The following is a 27,900-nucleotide window of genomic DNA, read 5'->3' as shown; positions in this document are numbered from 1 at the left end:
GATTACATTCAGTACATAAGGAAATGGCTGAAACTACACTGCAATTCTCATGTCTCTTAACACATGAATATTTCATTGATACTTTCAAGTTGAAAATTCTCTTTATTATGCATATAATCATTAGAACATCAATATTTCAAATATTATTCCAGCTGTCGAGGCTCAATATTATAGATATTAGATAAAAGAGAGTTCCAGCAAAATAAAATCAAAATCCAAATTGATAGGTTATGGGCCTGTTCCGATATTGCTGGTTTTACTGGCCCGCAATCGAATAACAATAGAACTCGAACGACTGGGCCAATAGGCATCGTTTCTGAAATACTGACAGTACTGTTCAGGAATATCGGAACAGACGGGATGTTTAACGTCTGACGTTTCATGATGGCAGCACTTCAACTCAAATTTCATTACAATACAACACGTAAACGTTATATTTGACGTTATTTGTCACGTTAACGTTTACGTTCAGGCTAACGTTCTGTGCGCACTTCAACTCTCTTATAGTTATATATATCTCTGAAGCATCCTTAACGTCATGCGGTAATAACGTCAAGCGCTAATAACGTTACGACGCATGCGTATTTCCATTTTCAGAATAACGGGCGGTATTAACGTTACCGCATACCGTAATAGAGTTGCATTGAACTCTATGGGAACATAGAGTTCCCATAGAGTTCAATGTAGAGTTGAAGTGCAGCCATGAACGTAAACGTTAACGTTATAATTGACATCTACGCATGCTCATTCTTTCGTTTTTAACGTTAACGTTAGCGTCAGCTTTACGGCCTACGTAAACTAGCGGTCTCCCACGTATACCTTAAACAGCGACGTACGTAACCGAACGTTAAACGAGTAGCACCGATGACTTGCGAATGGCCGAATTTTGATTGTTAAATGCAATTCTCGATAACCTCAAACTGTCATTGTTTACATTTCCTGTGTATTTTCTCATAATGAACGAAAATCAGCAGTGATTTGAAAGTTATCAAAAGGATTAAGTTAAATTACTGTGTTATCAGATTACATTCAGTACATAAGGAAATGGCTGAAACTACACTGCAATTCTGATGTCTCTAACACTTGAATATTTCATTGATAATAAAATACTTTCAAGTTGAAAATTCTCTTTATTATGCATATAATCATTAGAACATCAATATTTCAAATATTATTCCAGCTGTCGAGGCTCAATATTATAGATATTAGATAAAAGAGAGTTTCAGCAAAATAAAATCAAAATCCAAATTGATAGGTTATGTTTAACGTCTGACGTTTTATGATGGCAGCACTTCAACTCAAATTTCATTACTAATGTAGAGTTCCAGAATTACATCTCGGAGGAAAGAGAGCGAGTAGACTTTGCTCTGATTCGTAGATAGACGTAGATCTACGCTCTGATTGGACGGTATTGACGTAACAGATGGAAAAGATTCTGGAACGCGGCAAATACAACACGTAAACGTTATATTTGACGTTATTTGTCACGTTAACGTTTACGTTCAGGCTAACGTTCTGTGCGCACTTCAACTCTCTGAAGCATCCTTAACGTCATGCGGTAATAACGTCAAGCGCTAATAACGTTACGACGCATATTTCCATTTTCAGAATAACGGGCGGTATTTGAGAGTTGAAGTGTGCACAAGTTACGGCATGCGGTAACGTTAATACCGCCCGCTATTCTGAAAATGGAAATACGCATGCGTCGTAACGTTATTAGCGCTTGACGTTATTACCGCATGACGTTAAGGATGCTTCCATCCATTGAACTCTATGGGAGTTCCCATAGAGTTCAATGCTTCCATCATTGAACTCTATGGGAACCATAGAGTTCAATGGCTTCCATATCTCTCTATTAGGTTATTAGTGTTCTGTGCTTATATCTCTCCATTGAACTCTATGTTCCCATAGAGTTCAATGTATCTCTCTGTGTTCTGTGCTTGTATTCGGGTTCGGCTTTCGGATAGTCCGAGAATGCGCAGTTTTAGAACAATTCTCGGACCGTCCAAAAGTCGAACCCGAATACAGCCAGTGATCTGTGCTTGACACATTGAGCAGACCATAGACAAACTTGAGCAGAGACAACTGTGCATTGAGGTAATTTTTTCGGAGAACTGCTTGCCTAGATTGAGATAATAGAGTTTAATATTTGCTTTAAATTTCATGAATATTATGTAATTATATTCGCAGATAAATTATTATGCTTACAAAAGACCCAAAGAAAGTACCAACGTGGTTTAAGCGAGGAGCTATAACATTATTCGTTGCCGAAACCTTTGGATTCCTTTTTTGTTACACTTTGTGGAACAAAGTGAACACTGACAGAGGTATTTGTGTGGTAATCATCGCAACATCTGTTACTAATAATTCCTTTTTTGCTTTCCTAGATTCCAGAAAATACTTGAGAGATAATTACCCATCATTATTGGATTCATATTACAAAGTGGGTGAATATTTCGATTCGAAAAACAACATTCGGCAAATCGACTCCGCCTACTGGAATGCTGAGAAATAGTAATAAACTTGTTAATGGATCGTCTTATTAAATCGATTTTTTGGCTTATAATTGGAACTGGTACAGGCTATGGATTGTATGCAACACTCACACCCTCTGAAGAAAGAATTGCTAAATTAAGAAAGGTAAACTACAAGTTGTAAAATCACCAGGAGCATATGTTTAGAATAAAGATTTTATATTCAATGAAACAGATGTATCGAGTATTTTTTTAACGCCCATGCGTTTTTTTAATTTGTATTCATAAGGTCCATTTTTTAGGAAATATCTGGTTCTGACAATCGAACTGCTGATGACAGATCTAAAAATCAAAAGTTCCTCGATATATTACAAGCTTCAGCTAAATCCAATAAACCTATTTATCTTATGTCGAAAGAAGAATTAGCTCAACTACATAAGAAAGCAGAATAATGGCTACAAGAGAACAGGATAAAATTAGTCTGATTTTCAAACGAGACAGTGAGAGAAAAGAAAATATCAAGAAACAAAAGGACTTGAAGGAATTAAATAGTGCACATAATGAAAAAATAGATTATTTCATAGAAGAGTTTTCAACTAAATGCTCAGAAATTGAAAATCTTCAGAAAATTTGTTCCAATGTATCGGCTTGTGAATTAGCTGAACATTTCAATGTTATATTCAAAAAGATATCAATATTGCAGAAATATGTGGCCGATTCTAACTTATTTTTAAGGACATATGATATTAAAAAATGTAATGATATTCTTCACCATTTAACTGAGAAAACTAAAGAACTTGAGGATAATCTTCTTCCAAAAAAAAGGTTTGGATTTAAGAATAAAGCAAGATTAACAAGTAAAGCTGAAAAAGAAACTATTACAAGCAAAGATGTTACTGATTTTGCTGGTAAATCTTATAAACTACAATTGAGTGATGTCAACTCTGTAGGATTTTCAAATAAATCAAATGAAATTTTAGATCTGGAGAATGAAGAAATTTTCAAGAAAAACATTGATGTGTTTGATTCTTCAGATTGTACTTTCAAAATTCTAGGTTCACCTTCTACTTTACATTTGCACGCCTTGAAGAATTGTGTAGTTATATCCGGTCCAGTATCTACTTCTATATTTGCTTCAAACTGTGAAAATTGTACTTTAGTAATAGCTTGTCAGCAACTCCGTTTGCATAGTTCTAAACAACTAAAAATTTATCTACATGTCACAAGCCGTGCTATAATTGAAGATTGTTCTGAGATTTTAGTTGCACCCTACAAACTGAAATATAAAAATATTGGGGAGCATTTTGAAAAATCTGGTCTGGGCACTTCGAACAACTGGCAGAGTATTGATGATTTCAACTGGTTGAAGGCCAACGAGCAGTCCCCAAATTGGGCTTTTATGGAGGAAAAGGATAGAATTGAGTGGACAGTTTGAAGTGTATTTGTTACATACAATATTCTGAATAAATTTTTTGCATCATTAAACCATTGAGAAATAATTGTACACTCACCGGCAAAATAATTGATCCCCACAAAAAAATCAATGAAGTTTCTTCATTTATAAATGTGATATTTTGAGTCTGATTTGATTAAATTTCTTTTATTTTAATTCAGTTGGTATTGTGGATATAATCAGTGATCTATAGAATTATTTAGCAGATAACGAAAAATTAACGCCGATAATAGGGAATAACATGAGAAAGAAGAGGACTGTAAATGCAATCGCACAAAGCGAGAATAAATTTATTTATGGGTGATGAATTATTCAATATTGAACTGGACGACTCCATCAAGTCAAGAGTTGATACTTTTTGGTTCTATATTCGATTTGCCTCACCTATTTTCAAGTGATCTGCGCCTACCGTCCTCAAATTCGCAGTCCCCAATCTGATGACTAACTACAAAGTGTAGTAACTGATTCAGGGAGCGATCCATAACAATATTCGATAATTTATCAATTATTCTCACGCACTGAGCAATTGCATTTCTACAGTCCTCTTCAGTCTCGTGGCATTCCCTATGTTCGGACAAAGACGAACAAGTGAATCAAGTGATTTCACTCCATTTAGTTCCTGGAGTCTGTGTTAATAGTGGGGAAACCTTCAAATTATTCTTCAATCCAAAGTAACACTCATTGGTGCGGTCAATTGTATTTTGTTCACATCAAGGAGATATACCTCATACCTCCTTGGTTCACAGCACGGGCGTAGCCAGGGGTGGGGTTTTGGGGGTTCAAACCCCCCCCGAAATAATAAAGTTACATAATATTAGTTTCAAAAAGTCTCAATTTATATGTCAAAATCAGAAAAATTTCATTTCAAAACCCCCCCCGAAACTCAACCCTGGCTACGCCTATGGTTCACAGATAACAGGCAGGGCCGTATCTAGGGCGTGACAAAGATGGCAAGGTCCGCAGGGGCGCAAATGAAGAGATCACAACTCGGTTTTCATGTATACGCCTCGTAACGAGCCGGTGCTTAAAACATAAATATTCCTGGCCTCCCCTAGAATTGGACCTAAAATAATCACAAGATCAGCAAATCTTTAATTTCTTTTGAGAAATAATATAAATATAGGAATTATGTTCAAACGCGCCGCAATCAAGTCATAAATATTTCTGTCGGGCGTCGACATGTTCGAATGAGGTCTCGATTATAACTGTCGAGCGTCGGAATGTATGCTTATCCCTATTTCCACGAGTTTTTTGCGCTTCATCAAGTTTGTCGGTATCTACGACAAACGGTATACCATCCATCTTTGTGTGAAGTGCGGCTTCTTTGATGCAATTTAATAAAAATCGGTTTTTTTAGATTCCATCGAAAGAAGTATTTCAGGTAAGTAAAACAAAATTTGAATGAAAATTTTTTTATTTTTGAATAAAAATCGAATATGTATATCTTGGGCTTGCCAATTGGCAAATTTATAATTATTATTGAAAGTAATCATGATGATATATCATATAGCATGATGACATCAAGAATAATACTTGAAAATGTGTTTTCGTTACAAGGGAAAATGGTTGGACACTATCAAAATAAACAACTTATATTGGTTATATTTTTATTCTGATTATATTTATATTGTTCATTTTTTTTTTGGTAGTTACATTTTGATACTGTTAACATATTTGTACCGGTTATATTTTTATACCGTTTGCTTTTTGTATAGCAAATACGCCGTTTCAATAAAGCATTGCATATTTTCAAGAAAATTTAATACACATCATATTCTGTATTTAAATTATTCAAAAACTCATTCCATCCCTAAATTACTTTCACAAACGCTGTACAGGTCAGGAACACTTAGTCAGCCCAACACTTTCGATCGATTGGGCTGACTTAAGGTTCCTACCCACTAAGGCGATAAAACGGGAGCGGAAAAAAAATCGATTGATATTGGTTCCTCATCCGATGAAGACGATCCCGCGTCGTTCGCATTCCCGCAGTACCATAAAGTAAGTCAAGTGTGTTCTGTGCGCAGTAACGCGTTGGTGTGCGACACTCACACGACATTGACACGGTCTCTCACTCGAGGTAACCAACCTCATGATATGCATCTACGAGCAATCGATGTACCTCAGCTCAATTTATTTTTTAAATTAAAGATTTATATTGAAAGTTCACGCAAATGACGGTTATAAGACTTAAATTTAGACATTTTTGGATGATGCTATGTAATACGAAGTTAATAATATGATGGGGTTATGTTGTTCTTGAACGAATTCTAACATGCCATTTCTCTCAAAACGGTGGAAACTTATTTGTAGGTACTCCTAATATTTCAATCGCAAGAAGAGAAAAAATGTAGTTGAAACTCAACTAAACTTTCCCATTTCTGAAATGAAAGGAAAGATGATATCGCCTTACTGGCATCATACCGAGTGCAGCGATTTTTCTTCTTCTCTTTCTTGCTACAAAATGAGATTGATATGACGGGAAACGCGGTTGGAGAAATTTGCTAGCCCACTGAAAGTGATCCCAATAATTGTGCTAGTTGTCGCTCTGAATTGCACTCTGTTTTAGGTAGTGCGGAATTTTCCTTTGAAACGAGTGACTTTTACGAGGTAGTTTCGTTAATGTAAACGCCGCTTTAGACAAGGAAGCAAGAGGCTCAAATACAAACAATAAATATATTCAATGAAACGAACTATTAAAATGCCACAACTAAAACAATTCATATTTTTTCAATGAAACTAAAAAGTAAGTAAATCTAACAACAACAAAGAATTGTATGTATTTAACTTATGTGATCTCTTTGAACACATCGAGCAGCAATTTGAAATGATCGTCCAAATTCCCAACAGAATGTTCAAAATGCAGTTTTCTTTTTATGTCGACTTTTTTCTTGATAAGTGAACTGGTAAATATCGCCTCTTCTTTTCCTATCCAAGGTCTTTTTTTGCAGCAGACTTGATAGGGTGTTACATGAACATATGTTTGTTTGCCTGAAAGAGAAGGATCATATAGGTACTTAAGTCTAGTTTGCTTCATTCATATTTTCAAAATGAGGGAACTCATAATTTGTTTTGAAGAACTAAGCTTTCCCTGAAATTCGTATTCCATACGGATTTCCCTTAATGCTGGAACGAACACCCCTCTGTTGCATTCTATGAGAACATACATATAAAATATAATGCTTGAGATAAATTGTAGGTGCGAAACACTTGGATATTGACATTGAAAATTAATGAGTGATACCTATAAATAGAACTCTACAAGAACTTTTAGAGATGCTAATCCAACAGTAAGAAATGCGGCACAATATTGACAGTTGTCGATAATGCCTATACGCATCGTCAGTTCATTCCATAGAGAAAGGGGTTCATTCAGAACGCGTTTTCTTTTCGATTTTTCAAATGAATAGGATGCAGTGTTATCCGAGAAGAACTGGAAGTGCAGGATATTGTTCGGTTTGTGCGGTCAAGACGCAGGAAATGGAGAACTCGAAACGCTGCATAGGACCCAAAAATGGACGAAAAATTTTTTGACCAAAACCATTTTTGTTATTGCAGATTCGGATTGAGCGGGAAATTTTACATCCGAATTGGTTGAAATTAAAAATGGACGAAAAAATTTTGGTTTCAATCAATTCGGATGTGAAATTTCCCGCTGAATCCGAATCTGCAATAACAAAAATGGTTTTGCCAAAAAATTTTTCGTCCACTTTTGGGTCCTATGCAGCGTTTCGAGTTTTCACCCATCTTCATCGATATGAGCGAGATCCGAAACATCGTACAAAATGCCTAATGGCCCAAGGAACATAATTATTCATTTCAAATTAAGGAGAAGAATTCAAGTTCATTTTACACTTTAAAGGACTTTCCATTTATGTCAAAAATTGGGATATTATGATATTAACTTTAAAAATCTCACCTAATTCTGCGTAACTACTAAGGATCTCTCCAGAGGTGATCCATGTTCCTTCTCTTCCATTATGACCACCATCCATCCAACGCATAGTCCTAATTTTTCGAGTCAACTCGTTACTTTCTTCGGCTCCTTCTACCTGTGAATTCTTCTTGAAATAATGAAACTCGTGAAGAAATTGATTGAGAACAACGCAACCCTTACTGAAGCCTACCAGTTCCAGGTAACATTCACTAAATTTTTTTCTGTATTCAGATTCTGGAGGAAGACAGCAATGCTGAAAAAAGGTATTATTATTATTAGGCAATATCACCCATTCCTACTTGTAAATCTTAATAATATACAGAGTATTTCACCGGAGGTGAGAGTAGGAAAAAGTTACTCATAAAATGCATATCTTCGGTATTTTGTATAGAAAAATTTTCGAGCAGGTCAATTTTCATTTTAAAACACACATCTTTGCATGTACAATTGAAGAGTGATGCCCCCTTACGAGAAGTGGATAAGTTGTGTTTTTATAAATGACTACCCTAACTTCTTATCTTAAGGCCGTTTGCAATAGTCAAAAATTCTCTGGAGAATTCTAAACAGAATTTTGGCAAGAGAACGGCAGGAATTATGTTGTATGCAACTGAACAGTTAATACTATCGAAAGTGCGTATGTAACTGCAGATAATAATTCACGGTGCATGAATTCACGAGTAAATTCTCTAGAGAATTTTCGGCTGTTGCAAACGGGCTTTAGAAATGAAGAAATGGACTCCTGTTGTTGTGGATGATGGTGATCGATGCTTTTATCAAATATCTTTTTTAATTAGAATTTACTTTTTCATGTATTTTTTGGTCACTGACAATGCTGATGTAAATGATGTTTTTGAAATGTTATCGGAGGAAATACCTCGAGTGCTTATATAAAATACTGTAATTCTGTCATATATCAATCGAGATGCTTGTTACCTTACAGAAATTTGATCGAGTTCAAGATTGCTGACAGTATTTTTGAGAGTTTTGTGAGCACGAGTAGTATTTATTGATACACTTTCACTGAAAGTGTTTTATAGGTACCTATATATACAATGTATTCATCAAAACAACTGAAAAATTATTATAAGGTTGTAGGTTGTATTTTTGACACAATGTTCTATTATTTTGATTCGTGGTCTTACCGGCTTGAAAGTTGAAAGGAAGGAGCAGCGACACGTACCATTGGGCAAATCAACCTATTTAGTCGGATATAACGGAAATGGATGAATTCGCTTATTTTACGTTCATTTTAGGTGGCATCCCGTAAGCTTTCTAGACTAGTGTTAGATTAAGAGTTTTTCTGAAATAAATGATAGACGAAGGCTTGAGAGAAACTATTCAATTCTCAGGAACACCATGAACAATCTCAGAATTTTTTCAAAACATTGGTTCAGCGAAAAGTTATTTTGTAGGTATAACATTAGCTTCTAATGTGCGGAGTAGCCCGAATTGCTTGATTTTGGCTGTTTCTGGTACTTCTAGACTAGGTTGGGAATCCTGGGCTCGATTTTCGTCCATTAGTGGAAACTTCTTCATTTGTCTCGAATATATAACCAAATTTTGTTATTTTGTCGAATCCAAAAATGCGCATGACTTCTTTATATTCAAAAATGTCTAAAAACGATCAGCATAAAGGTTTCTACACACCAACGCGGTACTGCAGGAACTGGAGCGGGAACGACGCGGGATCTTCTTCATCAGATAAGCAATCCATTTGAATATCAACCGATTTTTTTTCGCCAAAACACACAATAGGATCGTCACGTTACTGTGTACTTCACCGCTTTGGTGTGAAAAAATACTTCCCGCTTCCTGCAACAAACTGAGTCGTTTCCGCTCCCGTTCCCGAAGTACCGCGTAGGTGTGGAGGAACCTTAACACGTTGAGCGCCATCCAAATATCGATATATTTTCTTGTGGGGCCAAATTTTTTGTGTCGATATTTTGTTTTGCTCTTATATCATATAGATAATCCCTTTGGTCAGATTTTTCCTAAAAGTGCAATACCGCCTGATATCAAGAATATTGATGAGCGGGCCAACGGGACCGCTCTGGTCCCCAGAAAAATAGAAACGCACAGCAAATGCGATACAGGTAAAATTTGTCGAGTCCAATCTCCTTATTATACCCATAACAACACCTTCTCAATTTTTTTCGAATAAAACTTCGAAAAAAAATACTACTAAAAAGTAGACGTTAATTCCAAAACAGCGGTCCCTACGGACCCCCGTGGTCCTACAAGTAAGACTATCAGCGGTCCCTACGGACCGCTGTGGCGCTCAACGTGTTAAAAGTGAAATACTCACTAACCAGACTCTCATACATTATTCTACGAATGAAGTGGACATAGAATACTTCAATACATTATAATGGTAAAAGTGAATGAGATTAATTTTTTACTCTAGACTCTAGATCTCTTCTTCTTCTTCCACGCAATTTAGGCCTTAGGCCTGTAAGTCCCATTTCAGCTCTCCTGTGAGATCAACGTCCAAGAATCTTTCCACCATTTTGGGGGCTTGCCTGGAGGAAGTCGTGACTGTGTCAGCCATCCCTTGCAATCCTCGCTATTCTATTCACATCCATTCGGCTCACATGCTCATTCCATTCTCGTCGTCGTTTGCGACCCCATCTGACCACGTCTTCGATTTCGCATTCCTTCCGTATGTCGCTGCTTCTTTTCATGTCTCTCAGAGAGTAGCCTGCAATACTGAGAGTTTTCATTTCATTTGTTCTCAAGGTGTTCTTGGTTTTTTGGTTTTCTGCCCGGGTTTCTATAGCATATGTGAGGTGTCTTTTGCAATTCTTATAAATCTTGGTTTTAGCACGGATGTTCATGTATTTGTTATTCCATATTATCTCCATCAGGGCTCCAGCTATTCGGTTGGCTTTGTGTGCTTGATCTCTTACTTCGTTGGTCCTATTTTGACTGTAGGTAAGTTGTACTCCAAGGTATTGGAACTCCATAATTTGCTCTACAGGCTTGTCATCAACCACAAGATTGCATCTTATGGGTTCCTTAGCGACGACGAGTGTTGTTTTGGGGAGACATATCTGCATGTTGTACTCTGCAGCCTTTTGGTAGAAAGCGTGCAGAAGCCTTTGCAGGTCGTCCTCGTTTTCAGCTTTGATTACTGCGTCATCTGCATAGCATATGATCTTTATTTCCCCAGTGGTGAGCATGTAGCCTCTGCCCGCTTGCTTGACGTGGGTAATAATGTCGATCATGAGGATTTTAAATAATTGAGAGCTTAGAGAGTCTCCTTGTCTTATTCCCGATGATGTTGGAATTTCTTTTGTCAGCTTCTGGTTCAACAGTAGACGAGTGCTTGTATTGAGATTGAGCTGTTTTATGATGTCCACAATAGTTCCAGGTACCCGCTTCTTCCTCAGAACATCAATTACATCCTTCAGTTTTACCCTGTCGAACGCTTTGGTAAGATCGACGAAACACATGAATGCTGGCCTGTCATACTCTACAGCTTTTACAACGATCTGCATGACCGTGAAGATGGCGTCGATGGTCGATCTGTTTTTTCTGAATCTCTGTTGTTTTTCCGACATGGTTAAATGTTCAATTAGTATTGTTTCCAGGATGTTCGTAAACAATTTCATAGTTGAATTCAACAGTGTTATGCCTCGGTAATTTTCGGAGGATTTCTTGTCGCCCCTCTTGAACACAGGAATGGCGATACTTTTTTTCCATTCCTGGGGTACCTTTTGGGTCTTCAATATTTTATTGTATAGGGCAGTTAGTTCTACCATAAGTTCATGTCCTCCATTCTTCAAGAGCTCATTAGGTATTTCATCTAGGCCTGGCTTACTCCGATGGATAAATTATTATCCGGTGAATGATTCTGTTGGTAAAGACCTTCAGTTCATTCTCAGTATCAATTATAAGACGCACTTAACCCGCGCATGTTTAGGACGTAGACTGACGGTCTTTCCACCGTTGAAGATGCAGCTGAGTAATAAAAATTATTTCGAAAAAAATTGTTTTGATTCACATTTACTGAGGTTTTCGATTAATTAATTAGAATAATTTTAATAAGGGGTGATAATAAAATAATCTAAGATTAATATGGGCGAAAAACGATATCTTTAATCAAAAATTGGCACTGTGGGTGAAAAAAAATTCGAAATTCGGAAATTTTAGTTATTTTCATAAAATTTTAATTATTTTGGAAACAGTACATTTTTGCTGAACTAATGTTGGCGTCATTCTAGTTTTGGGACTCTATCTAAAAAAAAAAACGATCTGAATCGAACTAAAATTCCCCATCACTCAAAGTACATATTAACAGAAAACAGAAATACCATTTCGTCGAGAAAGAAAAGATGCTGACCATGCTTTCGTTCTCATTCGATCCTTTCAGAGCAGAACAACTCCCAACACAACAAGGATAGGCCCCTTAATTCGATGTCAGCAACCGGTTTGGTGTAGGAAGCGACATCGATCAGCAAACGAGGAACAGCTCAATTCACTGTCCTTACTTTCAGAGCGAAGATGGCAGCATATATCTATTTACTCCAACACCCAGATTTCAGGTAACGTATATTTCACGATAATCAGGCAAGGAGAGAGGGCGTTGGAAACGTTCGGATTCGTGGTAGTAACCGCTTATTGCCAAGGAAATCGAAATAATGAGTAGGTTTATTCCTTTACTATACCGGCTACTGATCGAATGAGGGGGCCATTTCCGTCGGGGTTTGAATTGTGCTGTCCTGTAAAGATCAAATAAGACCGCAACCATGGTCAGCATGTACTTTCTTTCGAAGAAATTTTATTTTTGTTGATACTTTGAGTGGTGGTGGTATGCTAGTTCGATTTAGATCGTAACATTTGTTGATTTTATGTCAGCGGGTGTTATGCATCTGAATTAATTTCGTTTATAGAAAATAGACATACTATTAAAATGAAATAAATGTGATTTCTATGAGGCATACAAGCATCGATCCTTTTGTTTCAAAATTCGACGCAATGACACATTGAACACAAAATGAAAAACGAGAGGCAACTCAAAGATCAGTGGAAAAAGCTGGATATTCCAGCTGTTTGTGTGTTGTCCTTCATCAAGATCCATCCAGAAGATATAAGATACTAGGCTGAAGTATATGATCCGGCATCATCAAGTCACGAATTGGCATTTTTGAGAAAACGTTGTCGTTTGGGTCTTAGACGCATTGAATTGCATCAGATTCCGTTGATCTTCTTCAGATTTTCGTTCAAGGAATCGATATGACAGTGTCACTGGTGAATGTCATCCCCGAAGCTGACGATGTGATTCTAGAAAGATCATTCATATGGATCACAACAGAAGGAGAGTGGGTCACAATACTGAGCCTTAGGGCATTCCAGCATACACATGGAATCCAATGGAACCGACACCGTCCATTTTTCTCAGAAAAACTATAAGACGACGGACAGATTTATTCGTTTTTTTTTCAATTAACATATCTCAAAGGTGTGTTACGGGTAACATAATGATGTTTCCTCGGCAACTTTCCCAAAAGTAGAAATGTGGAAGGAGCTTGGTATTGGATAAAACATACCCCAAGATTCAATAGCTTGCAAGTATGTTCAATGCGTGTCCTGATATCCAAAGAATTCATATTTTCCATTATGTTTTGAGTGTTTTTTATGAGCTTGTTCAGATGAAGAATAGAGTCATGGTTCGGGGTAAATTTAGGCACTCCATACTCCAAGGAAGGAACAAAATTGGAGTAACTGCTGAATATTCCATCTTCTATGCTGAAAAGTGAAAAACTCTAATATAACCGAATGAACGAATAATTGCAAAAAGATTCAATGAAGAAGAGGAATATATTTTTTAAATTATTTCCAAAATTCATTCAACTGGAATTGACTTCAGGAACAATCACATAAGGGGGATGACCTATTGGACGTGTCGTACTCAATGTACGATTGTTCTGAAAATTTAGTTACTTGAACCATAGACATACATGGATTAGTTTATTTATGACTTGAATAGTTAGACCTCTTCTATTTTTCAGCTTTAGAACGTTGCCGAAATTGACATCATCTTTGGTTTTTCTAATGGAACCCTCTGTTTAGTTCAACATTTACTAAGGTATATTCAAATTCTAAGTAGATTTTATTTTGTAATTGCTATAATACTTATGTCAGGTACTGATACAGAATTAGAGAAAACTCTCTGTTTCTCAAGAATTATATTCACAACTTCAGATTAGTTGATCACAGAAAAGATACTCAATGTTGTTTTATATAGGTATGTAAAATTGGATCAGACATATATAGGGTGAGTCTTCGACTCGCTTAACAGTAGATTATTGAGGTCAAAAGAAACACTTTTCACCTTCTCCACTGTTTCCGAATCAGCTCGGTTCTCGGTTCAAAAGATAGAGGCTGTTGAAAAACCATAAAAAAATGTTATTTTCAGTTCTATCTCACAAACGGTTTTATCGAATGAAATGAATTTTGTTTTTGATTTATTTGATTAATCTTTTTCGAACACAAGATATCATCCACGTCCTCCAGTTTCCTCAGTATGACCATAACGTATCACAAAAATACCAAAAATTCAAAGAAACCAACTCTTGAAACTAAGTTGAACGCTATCTAATGAATATTTGAACGTTTTGTAGAATAAAAGTATTCTGCATATTATCTCGTGTAATGCGCCGTTTTCGAGTAATTTGATGTTAAAAAATTAAAAAGTATCTGTGAAATCCGAAAAATTGGGTACTTTGGCTGAATACAACTCTGTTTAAGAGATCCATAGATGTGTAGTGTCACAGACATATCTAGTTATTCTAAAAGTAATTCCCTTTTTCCAGGGGTGGCACCGCTCCTTATGAAAACTTAAAATGGCTATATCTTTTTGTCAGGGCCGAATCGGAAAAAATGGTATGTATAGGAAAAAAGGATCTACTGTTAAAAGATTTGTACGAGTCAAAATCAAATACACACCCTGTATAAGGTTCAATTTTGACTGTCAAAGTTCTGGTTTCTGGAAAAGGTAATAATAATAATAATTTTTCAAATTTAAACGATTCATATTCATATTTCGATGCGGAACAAAAATTGTTGCCTCTTCCTAAAATGTACCATTTTGTGAGATATTTCGAAATAAGTGTTTAGTGAGAAAAACTCTCAATTTTTATCCATATTCCATATTTCTCTTAAATAAAACTTTATATGATCACGATTGAAAATATTTTGTATCTGTTCCATCCTAAAATCAAAATCTGTGAATTTTCGAAAGATACCCAAAAATAAAGACAAAAATACGAACTCAAACGAAATTTGAAATAAGGAAGGCTATGGAATTTTGATCATTGGCTTTATGTGCTCAATCTTAGCGCTTGGCTTAGGAATTTGCTCCTTGCATTCTCCACTGGCCAGGGTCATGAGACAAGCTAATAAGTACTCTGATGTTTTCACGATGAGTCCACTGATAACGCTATCAAGAAGTACTCTTCTACGCAGAAGAGTAAACTTCTTGGGAATCTTGTTCGTTTTCTTGATTAATGATAGTAGATTCTTGTATATTTTTCTTCTTTCTGGGTTTGTTTTGAGGGCCACAATGACTTTGAGTTGAAGAATAAATTTGTTTAAGTTGTGTGCATCTATTGAAAGCATTTATGGGGCTTATTCCGTTGTATTCCCATTGTTCTTTCATAAATAAATAAATAATCCTTCGAGATTCCATAGCCTACTTGACGAAGTTTTTTTTGGAACGCACGTTATTTCATGGAATAATCGAAAGAATACAATAGACATAATTAGCATTTTCATGTTTGTTAGTATCCGCATGTCATTAATGAAAGAGGAATCCAGAAAAACTTAATTTCAACGTTTTTTGCCTTTTGAAAAACAATCAAATAAGTTATTTATGACAAGCCACTCAATTCTGAAAAATAATGAGAAATTTTGAGAACATTAGTGTATGATTATGTGGATGATCTACCACTGCAGGAGTTTGTCATGAAGTATAAATTTGTAATTTCACTTCGTTTTAGTTAGTACTTTTTGTCTTATTTTGAGGTAGGTATTTTTGTTTAATTAAAAGGATTTAATTTCAAATTTTCCTAATTCAATGAATATTTTCAACTATGGTCATAGAGTTTTATATGTTCGAGAAAATGAAGAGAAATAAGGGACGAACACACATAGATACAAATGGATAATTTGTTTTCAAGAACCCCCTATTTATTATTCATATAATGTATAACAGATCTCAATGGTTCCTATAAAATAACATATGCTGAGAATTTGAAAATGTTGAAATATACAAGGTTCCAATTTGAAAAACGTATGTTGATGTCAGGTTTTAGTAGAAGCGGCAACGTTACAAAGCTGAAAATATTTCAGATCGATAAAACTACCCATAGAACTGAATTTTCACAAGAATCTAATCTATCTAATAGGTAATAGGCTAGCCACCGTCGGACACCCTGTATGAGCATTTATTTTCGAAATAAAACTGAAAAGGCCAGGTATCGTTTTTTGTGATAATAGGGTTAATCGGAGAAGCATTGCAAAATGGCAGTAGTCCGATAACCATAGACAGTATACTAAAGTTTGTTAGCTTCAGATTCATTCTGAAATACGTTTTAAAAATATGACTAGTTACTGAAGTGATATGCGTATTAGCATTGAGCTTAATAATAATGGTATTAGAGAAAACGAAGGCGGCATAATGATAAGTAAAATATGTCTCGGTTATATTAGTTGTTGAGAGTTCAACATGAGTCAATAAAAATAAATGCTGATCGAAATAAAAGGAAAAATGATTAAAATAGATACAACAAACGGATTACGGAAATAATTTTCAGAACAAAGGAAATGCCATGAGAAAGAAGAGTGCAGTAGATATGCAATGGCCTAGTGCGGGAACAATTTTATTACAGATATTTTCCCACTACTTACCTTATCGGTCTGACTATGAGTATGTGGCAATTTTTATAGTGCATACTGAGAATTTTTGACATATTCTCTAAGCTCCAATTCACGAATCCTTTCGTTTTTTCTTTAGCATTCATATTTTCTTGAAAATCCTGAAAAATATATCGTCGAACATTAGAATGAATACTGACTCCGATTTTAACGAATGAGAATGAGAAACAATATATAGGGATTCTCTCAAAGATCTTCCGATAAATATCGTATTAAAAAAACATTTTCAAAATTAAAACGATGCCGATTTCAATACCAAAAAGTCAACTTTCACAGGGACGGCTCTAGGTTTTTCGACAATTGGATACGAAAAATATGGGGAAAAGATCTTGTGCGCAGCACGCAGTCCCCATCCAGGGAATCAGGGAGAAATGGATAGCACATTTTGGATCTCTACACTCAAAGGATGAGTAAAGGACAAAGCAGCATCCCCCTATCTTTTGTTCTCAAGTTATGAGTGAAAACTCATTTTTTCGCCTCTTCAAATTGTTGACTATGTCTCGTTAAGTCTTAGCAATATCGAAAAACGAATGTAACATTTTGCTTACTCTTTTAAGTATAATTCAGTGGCGTAGGTGAAGATTCTTTTGGTTCACCACTTCACTGGTAATATTTATTTGTTAAAATGGTGCTAGACTGAAAAACATCTTCGACTATGCCACTGAATTCTGCATATAGTGACTGTAAAAGTGATGTTTGTTTTTCTAATAACTAAGACTTTATACGATAGAAACACCAATTTAAAGAGCCGACAGATGAATTACACTTATAACTTGAAAACAAAAGAAGATACAGGTACGCGGTTTTGGCTATTATCCTCTTACAGTTACAGAGCCGCCATTCAGTCCCATCGAATTTTGCCCCACCTATTTATAGATATGCATTTTCTTTCTTTCTCATGAAAGACTTCTCGTTAGTCGACGAAATGATGAAAATCTGAATCCTACAGATCGGTTGCCACTGTTGGGTAGACGGCCGTCAAATCGTGCAAGTATGATCGGGTATATGGAAATTGAAAAACAGTTACCCAGATTTTCGTGCGTAACGTCGGTCTGCCTAAACGAGAGGGGAAATTCTGAGCGCAGTTACATACATTTGAGAATCCTGATTTTAAATAGTTCAATATTTCGAATGTTGTAGTCAGTTATCAATGAACATTGGTTAAATTTCAATTTCACTGAGAAAATTTTCTATACATCTTTGTCAAAATTTGCTAAACCGTACAATTTCTTTTGCAAATTGTGCAAATCCTCATGGATTTACTTACATAAAACTTGAACTGTGATCCTTACTTCTTGGAAATAAATTTTTTTCTCAGAAACCAGAAAACTGTCAACTAAACGAGAAGACAATCGAAAAAAATTTTCTACCACATCAAATTATAGGGGAACATCACCAATTTTTTTTTTATTGCCTTTTTGCTTCCATACAATGTTTGCTCATTTTCATTTCTGTTAGTTTTGTAATTTTTGAGAAAAAAATTAAAAATCGATTGTCAGCGATATGGATGGGTTGCCGAAAAAAATTATATATGAAAGACCCATACTATTTTTTGACATAGAATCACCGCCTAAAATTTTTCTCAAACGAACATTTACACCCTGTATATTATGATTTCTGAGGGTGCACCGCACCTGCACTCTAGCTAGAGCCGCCTTTGACAATTCAATTCATTTAAACCCGGTTTCATGAAGATTGATAGTGAAACCAAGCATTTTACTAACAGTAAACACTAACAGTTATGTATCGAATATTCATTTTCGAATATCTAGATTTTTTCAGTATCTAGGCATTGAATTATGATACATTGATATTTAAGAATGGATTTTCAGGTCCCCATTTCGTCGAATTTCATACGAACTTTGATTTTGTGTGCTTGTTCCTAGGGACGAGAGCGTTATCATTTTCCCCAAATGTCTGTAATGTTCGAATTTTGGGTCAAAAATGATATGAGTTGGACCCACTCGAGGGGGTAACCACTTCCGAAAACGATGTACTTTTTAAGACCGAAATCAACATCCGAAATCCCGAAATCATCATCCGAAGTGCCGAAATCATCGTCGAAATATAATAATAATAATAAATCGACTTTATTTTCACCTGGAAAGTGTACACAGACACATGAACATATGAGATGTTATAAAAACCAATAGTCCAAGAGGTAGGTAGAGCCAAAGAAAGTCTCTGAATTTATTAAGCCTGGTTTTTTCTCAGGTGATTACAATCATAATATACAATAAAATGCTGCGGTCAGTCAAGTGGATGTTACAACATGTGCCTCAGGTGCGCGGTCGAACATGTCGTGATCACCGACATAATAAAATCAATTTCTTAAGACTGAAACTTTATAAACTTTTGTTTTTTAGTATGTAAATCAAAATTATGATAGTCAGTCAACGTCCAATCGGGACACAGCTGGTCAGCTTGAATGTGCGTAGCGTCGTTATAAGGGTACAATTCGTTTATTTAGCGTGAATTTTTTTTTGTTTCTACTACTGACTATATTATTAATAAATAAAATGGTCAGTCAGCCATTCTGTAGAACAACGCCCGTCAGTCAGTGGATAAGTAATTAATTTTTTTTCGCTAGATATTACATCATAATTATCAAAGTAACACATTTATTCTAATAAGGCATCTCTGTGTCGCAATTGTGCCTTAAAATCTCAGAAATAAAATTCGTTCGAAATCGATAGTGCACTCAACGAACGCAGGTATACGCACAGGTAAGAACTCGTTGATTTTCAAACATTTTTAACTAATTTTTATTTAATTCATTAAGGATAACAAACTATAAATAATCATCACATAATTCATTATCTGAATCTTCCATATCATTATTCTCACTAACGTCCAGTTTCATAATCAAATTTAAAGTAACTTTAAGCTTCCTTTAATGTCATTTTTAGTAGGGTTAAAGGAAGCTTCAAAATTAATGCGACTTTAGGTTTGATTATGAAACCGGCCGTTACTGTCATCTTTAGTAGGGTTAAAGGAAGCTTTAGAATTAAAGGGACTTTAGGTTTGATTATGAAACCGGCCGTAACGTGATCCGACACGTCAAGCTCAGATGTTGCAGAATCTGAAAATTAAATGAATTTGTGATTGTTTAATTCAGATAAACATATTTCTATACCTGTGTTTTCTTGTAAAGGTTGAATAATAACATCCTGTACAAGTTCTGGTAATTATGATCGCCTTTGACCCAATCAAACTCATATTTCTCATCCACCAATTGCCAGCTCGCTGTTAAGAACTGCTGCACCAATTTTGATTGGCATGGTGACATACTCGACCTATCTGCACTCCTTATTTTGATTTTAAAAGGGTTATTTGTGGTGCTAAGACATTTATACTTATGTCTTTGAAAATAAAACGAATCTTGCCACGTCAATTAATTTTATTTTTTTCAACCCGAAGGAATTGTCGTTCCAATAATGTGAGTTAGTCATGAACTATCATAGGAGGTCCCAGAGAAGTCGAAATATTCAAGTGCAACTGTAGACCGGTTTCGGGATCATTTTCCCTCGTCAGTACAGTATAGCACTTTTTGTATTATACATATATTACGTCCAGTTTCATAATCAAATTTAAAGTCACTTTAAGCTTACAGCTTCCTTTAATGTCATTTTAAGCAGGGTTAAAGGAAGCTTTAAAGTTAAAGCGGCTTTAGGTTTGATTATGAAACCGGCCGTTATTCTGATTCCTTTAATCTGCAAGTCCAATGTCAGCGAATGTTTTTTGAAAATCTTCGCTTTGCTTCATTATCTGCAGTGGTTTTTTAATCTTTCTTGTAAAAATCTGGGTTGAAATCTCATTTAGTCAAAGTATGCAGTCCAGGAAGAGCATTGCAAACAGAATTTCCTAATTTTTGATGCATTCGACTGACATTAACCTTTAACTATGGACGTGCGGTCCCATAGGTCGCTTGTAGTTTGTGATTCTCGTGCTACCCTCTACCCGCGTGCTCCACGCGTATGTCGGTTTCAGTAGCTTCGGTTTTAGCAAAGAGTAACCAAAGAGTAAGTTGGTTACTCTTTGGTTTTAGTGGCGAAACGAACGCTGAGAGTGAAGGTTACTTCGCCAGCTGAATGTTGCGTGAGTAATCCCACATTATATTTTGAGTGCGGTCTGTGAGTCCGCGCGTCCACGTTTGTGTTATAAATTGACGCTGAGGGTGATTTTGATCCTTTTAGATTTTGTGAACTAAAATATCGAAAAACGATCAACCAACGACTGCAGGCAAACGAACATCGAGTTCGTCGACTCAGAGAGCCAGTAAAAACCAAAGACGGGTTATTAACCTTCATTTGCCAAATGAATTAGTTATGACGCTGAAACGAGTTTTGGGCCTATATGCCATTCCAAGAATGAAGAAAATGTAGTTCCTTAACGTAAGACGTGTAAACTATGCCCGCCAAAAGACAACTCACCAATGTATCCAATATGCCTTCAATACTCTAAGCCGCTATGCAAAGTCTGCCAATAAATACCAAGTTGGATCCTTGTCGAAATTTTTATGTTTTGTTTTGGGAAGATTATGTTAAGTTTATTATATTCTCTGTTCCTTATATTTTATTGTAAAAGAAGTTAGACTAACTAAAAAAGTCATTTTCCTGTGGCAATATACCTTTAAAGTGATCTCAAGCCAGGCCCGCCGTAAGCGGGTGTGCAAGGCGTGCCCGGCACAAGGGCGGCGGCAAATCCAGTCAAATTGAAATTTTTTTTGGAGGGGACAAACAAAGTGGTGAGCGGGGGGAAGGAGAAAAAAAAAGGGGGGGCGGTTGTCCAACTGCTTTAAAATTTTGCCAACTGTCATAGAAACATAGAAATTTTGCCATATGCGATCGAAACTTTGCCAACTGCTTTGAAATTTCTCCAACTCCGTTCAACATTAGGGGCGGCAAGTCTCCCCATCCCCCTTAGAGAGACTTTTTCTCTGAAGGATCGGGAGGACTGGCGGCCAACATTGATAATTTCCGTATATCCACGGAATTCAGTGAATTCTCTGCAGTGTTTCGAAAGAAACACTGGGATTACTGGAGGTAATAAACCCCCCCCCCAGTAAAGAGTTTTTCACACTAAATCTTCGATTGGAAACGATCTAACCCCCCCCCCCTTTTCACTCACGATCAGAGCTGGTCCCTCGCTAAAACTTGCTACTACCCCCCCCCCCCCCCCCGAATCGCTCTCTGGATATCCCCCTGATGTAGTGCCCTATCGGGGGCGGCATAACAGTATTTGCACGCTCAGACAGCGGCGGGCCTGTCTCAAGCTAAAAAGTCTGAAAAATGCCTTTGATTGTTGAATTGTTAGATTTAGTTTGAAATAAACATATTTTTCATTAAAACTATATCTTTTATTCACATTCAGTTCCTAATTCTTGTAAGGGATAAAAAATAATAATACAATATTTCCTCATTAAGATAGAAACCAGCCCTTAATGATAGCGGTCTATGAGGCCGCACGTCCATAGTAGTGTAACAAAAATGGAACGTCCATAGTTAAACGTTAATCATCCTTTGATGATTTACAGTCCCAACTTCTATCTACGCGCACTAAAGCTGACTGACCAGCTGTGTCCCGATTGGACGTTGACTGACTATCATAATTTTGATTTACATACCAAAAAACAAAAGTTTATGAAGTTTCAGCCTTAAGAAATTGATTTTATTATGTCGGTGATCACGACATGTTTGACCGTGCACCAGAGGCACATGTTCTAACATCCACTTGACTGACCGCAGCATTTTATTATATATTATGATTGTAATCACCTGAGAAAAAACCAGGCCTAATAAATTCAGAGACTTTTTTTGGCTCTTCGTCTCCGTCTACAAGCCGAGGCGGAGTTTAGTCGTTAGACTACTTTTACACTCAACCCCGTTTGGTTGTTATTTCAAGAGATTACACACTCAAAAAAAATTAATCAATAATACATCACAAAATTTCCTCGGAAGGAGTGACAGCTAAATAAACAATCAAAATTGCAACCACAAAAATGATTCATGAATACATGACTACGAAAACAGAAGAGAAAAAAAAACGGTATAAACGAATTGAACACTTGAGAGAGAATCCCTCATTCGACGCTTGAACTGTGCATAGGTCAGATTGAAAGCATCCCTGTCCACACTGTTGAGCAATTTTACCGCATTATAGGTAAAACACTTTTGAAATCATCTTGATTTCCGAAATCAATGTACATTTTTCACAGAATGGTTACCCCCTCGGACCCACTGGTGAAGAATTCGTCATCGAAAACCGAGTCGAAAACAATCAATTCTAACTTCCGTAGGAAAAGGGATCCAGATGGGTGACATCCGCTAGATGGTTTTGGAGTTAAATTGGAATTCAGTTGTAACACACTGATACGAAACATTGTGCAAAAGTTCGTGGGGACCACTAGAAAATAAAAGTATGCTGCATCTCAGAAACTATTCGCCATCAGATGTCGCTAAAATTACATAAGAACTTTATCAAAAAATTATTTTCAAATTGATCGGATCTGTATTTTTGGAAATATCAAGAAAATATTTTTTCTGCAAACCAAATCTTGCAAAGTGAGATCAGTACTTGGATAAGTGACTGCCCTGGTAAGTACCTCATTATATTCATTTATTGCACACGGCTGCATAAACTAAACATACTTATACGATGCAGAATGTCGTGTGAATCAACTACAAACAAACGTTATCAATGAAACAAAGAATTATTATCAAAATAAAAAATTATCGAATTACTTTCGATAATTAACTCCGGTCTTCCGTGCAAACCGCAAGATACAGATAAAGGGACCGATCGACGGTGGAAAATATTCACTACCCACTTCATAATTCTATCAGTTTGAGTCGACCGACTGAACGGCAAAATAGAAAAAATGACGAAAACTTATAATCTCGTAACGCTTTATTATAAAGGACATTCACCGCTGAAAAAAAAGGACAATTCTTATCTCATGTGCCTTTATACCATGCTCTTCGTTCTGTTCGCTATGGTGATAATTTTGTTGTTATGCACTGTCTACAACTTCGACCCGACAGAAAATGAAGATATACGCATATACAATACACCGCAACCTTTGAAAAAAATAGTTGCTTCCACTACAACTACAAGTACACCAACAACCGTACAGAATCAACTGAACTACTACTTCGAAGAAACACCAGAACCAATTGTCAACTGGGATAAGGTGGTGGATTTTTTTATTGGAACAGAGGAAACAAACGAAGAAAATGGGAATGCACCGATTGAAAAACATACAGAAACGGACGGTGGAGTGCCTTCGAATACCGCAGCAGCTCAATTAGCTTCGAATTCTTCCTCCGAAGAAGTATCTCAAATCAATAAGAAGGACTTCAATGAATCTATCAACGTCTCAAAAGTGCCTCGAGAACACTACAACGAAGGTCATAAATTTGAAGCCGAAAACTCCTTCAGTGTCACACCAACAACAAAAATAAAGGATACTGGCAACAAGTCAACAAAAAACTATGAATCACCATTATATAACAACTTAATCCAAACAGAATCTACAAAAAAGTCTCAGCTAATACTAATGGATGCTACAACTCCTACAGTTAAAGAGAATTTTTTTGAATGGCCTGAAGCAATAGAGGAAGTAGAGACACCTCCACCTTCTTCACCGCAAAACGAAGAAGTGGAATGGGTACCAAAATTTCAAAATTTAAGGATAGGGAACAAAACAGCTCGCTTTGAGGTTCAAAAGGATTGTGAATCTGCCAGGTGTAAAATGGCAGCCTCGAGCATGCTGAGTTCTATCAACCTGTCTATAGAACCTTGCCATGATTTTTACAGTTTTGCTTGTGGTGGTGCATCAAGGGGCAAAAGGTACGAACCAGATCTCTTCTCTGGGAAATCTACACCAAAATTTGATTTTGTTAAAAAATTTAACTGCTTCTACAAATCTTGCCTGTACCATGAAATACATTTTAATTATCGTGATAGAATCAGAAGCACCAAACAAATGTTGGGTAATATTGGAATGTTCTCTTTCTATCAGAGAAAGAATAACATTGACTTAACTGATGTTTTTGCGAGTTTAGTTTTTTTAGAAGCGATGCCCTTATTCAACATTGATATTGATGTAATGAATTCAACATTTATAATAAAGATTCTTCCTCCTGATAAATCATTAACAAGTAAATATTGGTCCCCGCTAAAAGAAATACGGAGAAACTGCTTGAGAATCACACAGCCTGAGAATTACCAGTCTCCTATAGACATCACATTCTTATATTATGATTATGAAGAATGCCAAAGAAATAATGATTATTTAAAATCTCTTGAAACTGCAATGGAAGAATTAGGAAACTTCGGAAATATGAGCAATATACAAAGAGAGATGTATATTGAAGACACTCTTGAGATTGTCCAAAAAGACCTACTTTCAATACTGGATGAAATACTTCCAGTACCTGACATACAAGAATCAGTTGTTAATTTAGATTACACTCTTATGAATGTTAGAGAATTGGAAAATCAATTCCCCCTGATTCATTGGCAAGAATTCTTCAAACAAGTCAATTCTGGTGAAATAGAAACCGCATCATCAGTGCAAATGTATCACAAAGAATATTTTCTAATGTTATTTGAAAGACTTTCTTCTCTAGAAACCGATAGACTGATACGCGGTTTTACTGCTGTCTTATTTGAGAAATATTACCAGGAAGTAGTTCTTCCCACACCTAGAGAATCCAGATCTAAGTTCTGCAGGGTAATGAGTAGAAAGTTCTTTCCTGATATTTCAAACTATCTATACCGAAGAACTTCAATCAATGAAGAATTTAATGAGCGTAAAACCTACTTAGTTGATGTATTCAAAAGTATGCAGAGAAATTACAAAGACTTGTTAAGTAGTCTGGACTGGTTGGACGACGCATCTAGGAATTCAATGATGAACAAGGTGAAAAATTTAAAAATAGACACTGCGTCAAACGATTTGACCAGGGAAACAATTTATTTGAGTGAACTTTATAATGAATTGTATTTGAAACGAGAAGATTTCAGTTTTAATTATCATGCAGCAGTGTATTACAGAAGGAAAAGGTTTTTTTCCCTCCATGGAAAGCCTGTGGAGAATGAAAATATTTTCAGGAATTTTGTAGATCATTTTAAAGAAGAACCAGTGTTTTTTTATGGCCATAATGTTGTGTGTTTACCTGACAGTTTAGTGAGTAAGACTTACCTGGACTTGCCGAGGTATCTAACAATAGCAAAAATTGGTTTTCCACTAGCCAAAGTGATTGGTCATACTTTGGATCCAATCGGTATAAAATTCGGTATCCAATTGAGTAGGAATGTCAGTTCACTATATAAGAAATTCGTTAGAGAATCAAAAAAAACTCTACCTCATCACTCGAATTTCAATAACTTAGATGTGGTGTTTAATTTGAATAGCCGATTATCAGAAGCCCAAAGAATTGCAGAAAACTGTGGTATGGTTTTATTGACAAACTCAATGGAAGAAATACAGCACCAGGCTTTACTACCATTGGCATCATTCACTTTTTCAAGGGAAAAGATATTTTTTATGGCAATGGTACAGGAGTTTTGCAAAGATATGTCTTTGATGGAATTTGTCATTCAAGCACATGAAAGTTCTGTTCTGCCGCCACAGTTTCAGGTTCTTAACATTCTGCAGAATTCTGATGTATTTAATGGACAATTCAGTTGTCGTCCTGTCACAAAAATACCTCATTTGCAGTTTCCTCATTTATCTGTTCTTCTACAAAGAAACAGTGATAAAATAACTTAATAATAAGTGTCACTGTGTGTTTGTGTGTGTATTTACAATAAATATGTTTGTTTTATCAATAAATTTTTACATTTAATATACATGCATTCCTTTATTTTTTTCAAGTTCTTGAATCTCAAATTGTTCTCTTCTTTTATTTTCGATGGATAAAACCAGAGTAGTAAAACGGAGTAAAGATTTGCTTGATAAGAATAAATAAATAGTTGATCTAGAAACTTCGTGAGAATACACATCTAGCTCAGTGGATATGTATCTAGGTCAGAGAATATGCATCTAGATCAGAGAATAAACAGCTGACTAGCTTATTAACTGGTTTCAAAAATCTTGATTGGGGAATAAGCTCTTTACTGACAGATCCATATAGTTTTCCTTTCATTTGATATTCTATAAGGCTCATATTCAAGTTCAACATAGAATATAGTTCAGCCTATCAAAATTGTAAAGACTTTTGAGCTGGGTTCAAACTTAAACTTAATTCGAACTTGAACTCGACAGCTTCTTTTCAATATATTCAGGAATGAAAAAGTTTCAGTGATTTCCCTCCCTTAGAGAAATAAATACAGGGAAAAAAAGTTAACGGTGGTAAATGAAAACTACTCAATTTCAGCGATTGAAATTGTTAATTGAGAAAAAGAAATTGCACACAAGAGTGGAATATGGGCAGGTGTAGTGAATGTTTTAATGTATTAATCTTTATCAATAGGCAGAATGAAAATTGATATTCGTTTTCGATATATTAATTCTTATCTTACGAGTTTATTGACTTATTTCCCAGTATGTTAGAGAAAATTCATTGAAACAGCTGATAATTTCTTCTGAATTAACATACAAAATGTAAGATTATACCTGCATATCTCCACCGAAAAATACGACAATTCCATTATCAACAAGGTGATTTCCACTGTTAAATGGAGGACAATACAATACATCATTGGCCCTTTCGTTCACTCCAACCACATTTTGCACTTTAACAGCTGGTTTGATCTTTTCTGAATCAACATGGACACAAAGTTCACCTGAGTTGTGTTCTGGAACAGCCATTATTTTCCAAAACATTTATTTAATGAACAACAGCTCAACCTTTCTTTTGTAATCCTCTGAAAATCGATTGAGGACTCCGAAGATTGTATTTTATGGAGCTACAAGCTATGACTTCGTTTTTAACTCCCTTAAAAAGAAGACACATTTTCATACCAGTAAACGCTATGGAAAACAGAGAAAGAGGTTGCCTCTGATTCTGATTGATTCCTTCATTTATAAATGTAAATAATAATAATATAATTTTAACCTTGAAATATTGAGGTTAGGTCCAGATTACAGA

The 27,900-nt window shown here is 35.8% G+C and overlaps 4 protein-coding genes across 7 annotated transcripts; 3 read left to right on the top strand and 1 right to left on the bottom strand.

Annotated features, from left to right (window-relative positions):
* Positions 1-2,103: 2,103 nt before the first annotated feature.
* LOC123318459 lies at positions 2,104-2,640 on the top strand. Its single transcript, XM_044905081.1, has 2 exons — positions 2,104-2,327; positions 2,388-2,640. Exons 1-2 carry the CDS (start codon positions 2,201-2,203, stop codon positions 2,513-2,515), a joined length of 255 nt encoding a protein of 84 aa, XP_044761016.1. The 5' UTR covers positions 2,104-2,200; the 3' UTR covers positions 2,516-2,640.
* Positions 2,641-2,776: 136 nt separating this feature from the next.
* LOC123318458 (tubulin-specific chaperone C) lies at positions 2,777-3,959 on the top strand. The gene has a single exon (XM_044905079.1). The coding sequence runs from the start codon at positions 2,926-2,928 to the stop codon at positions 3,907-3,909; it is 984 nt and encodes a 327-aa protein (XP_044761014.1). The 5' UTR covers positions 2,777-2,925; the 3' UTR covers positions 3,910-3,959.
* A 2,630-nt stretch (positions 3,960-6,589) lies between these two features.
* Positions 6,590-27,900, bottom strand: LOC123318456 (UPF0565 protein C2orf69 homolog). 4 transcript variants are annotated; one of them, XM_044905076.1, is made up of 6 exons: positions 27,868-27,900; positions 27,426-27,747; positions 16,775-16,902; positions 13,414-13,612; positions 7,847-8,117; positions 6,590-6,918 (listed from the first exon to the last, which is right to left on the bottom strand). In XM_044905076.1, the coding sequence occupies exons 2-6, from the start codon at positions 27,633-27,635 to the stop codon at positions 6,716-6,718; spliced, it is 1,011 nt and encodes a 336-aa protein (XP_044761011.1). In that variant the 5' UTR covers positions 27,636-27,747; positions 27,868-27,900; the 3' UTR covers positions 6,590-6,715. The 4 variants fall into 4 exon arrangements, with proteins under 4 accessions (XP_044761011.1, XP_044761010.1, XP_044761013.1 ...); XM_044905075.1 differs by lacking the exon at positions 27,868-27,900 and having other exon boundaries at positions 27,426-27,607; positions 27,660-27,857; XM_044905078.1 differs by lacking the exon at positions 27,868-27,900 and adding an exon at positions 27,774-27,856 and having other exon boundaries at positions 27,426-27,725.
* On the top strand, positions 23,441-26,655 carry LOC123318455 (neprilysin-2-like). The gene has a single exon (XM_044905074.1). It carries the CDS (start codon positions 23,682-23,684, stop codon positions 26,577-26,579), a length of 2,898 nt encoding a protein of 965 aa, XP_044761009.1. The 5' UTR covers positions 23,441-23,681; the 3' UTR covers positions 26,580-26,655.

The sequence above is a fragment of the Coccinella septempunctata genome, chromosome 8 (genome assembly GCF_907165205.1).
Source record: "Coccinella septempunctata chromosome 8, icCocSept1.1, whole genome shotgun sequence".
In the NCBI taxonomy this organism is placed as follows: Eukaryota; Metazoa; Arthropoda; class Insecta; order Coleoptera; family Coccinellidae; genus Coccinella; species Coccinella septempunctata.
The sequence above is the reverse complement of the archived record's forward strand: the minus strand, read 5'-3'. Positions and strand labels throughout refer to the sequence as shown.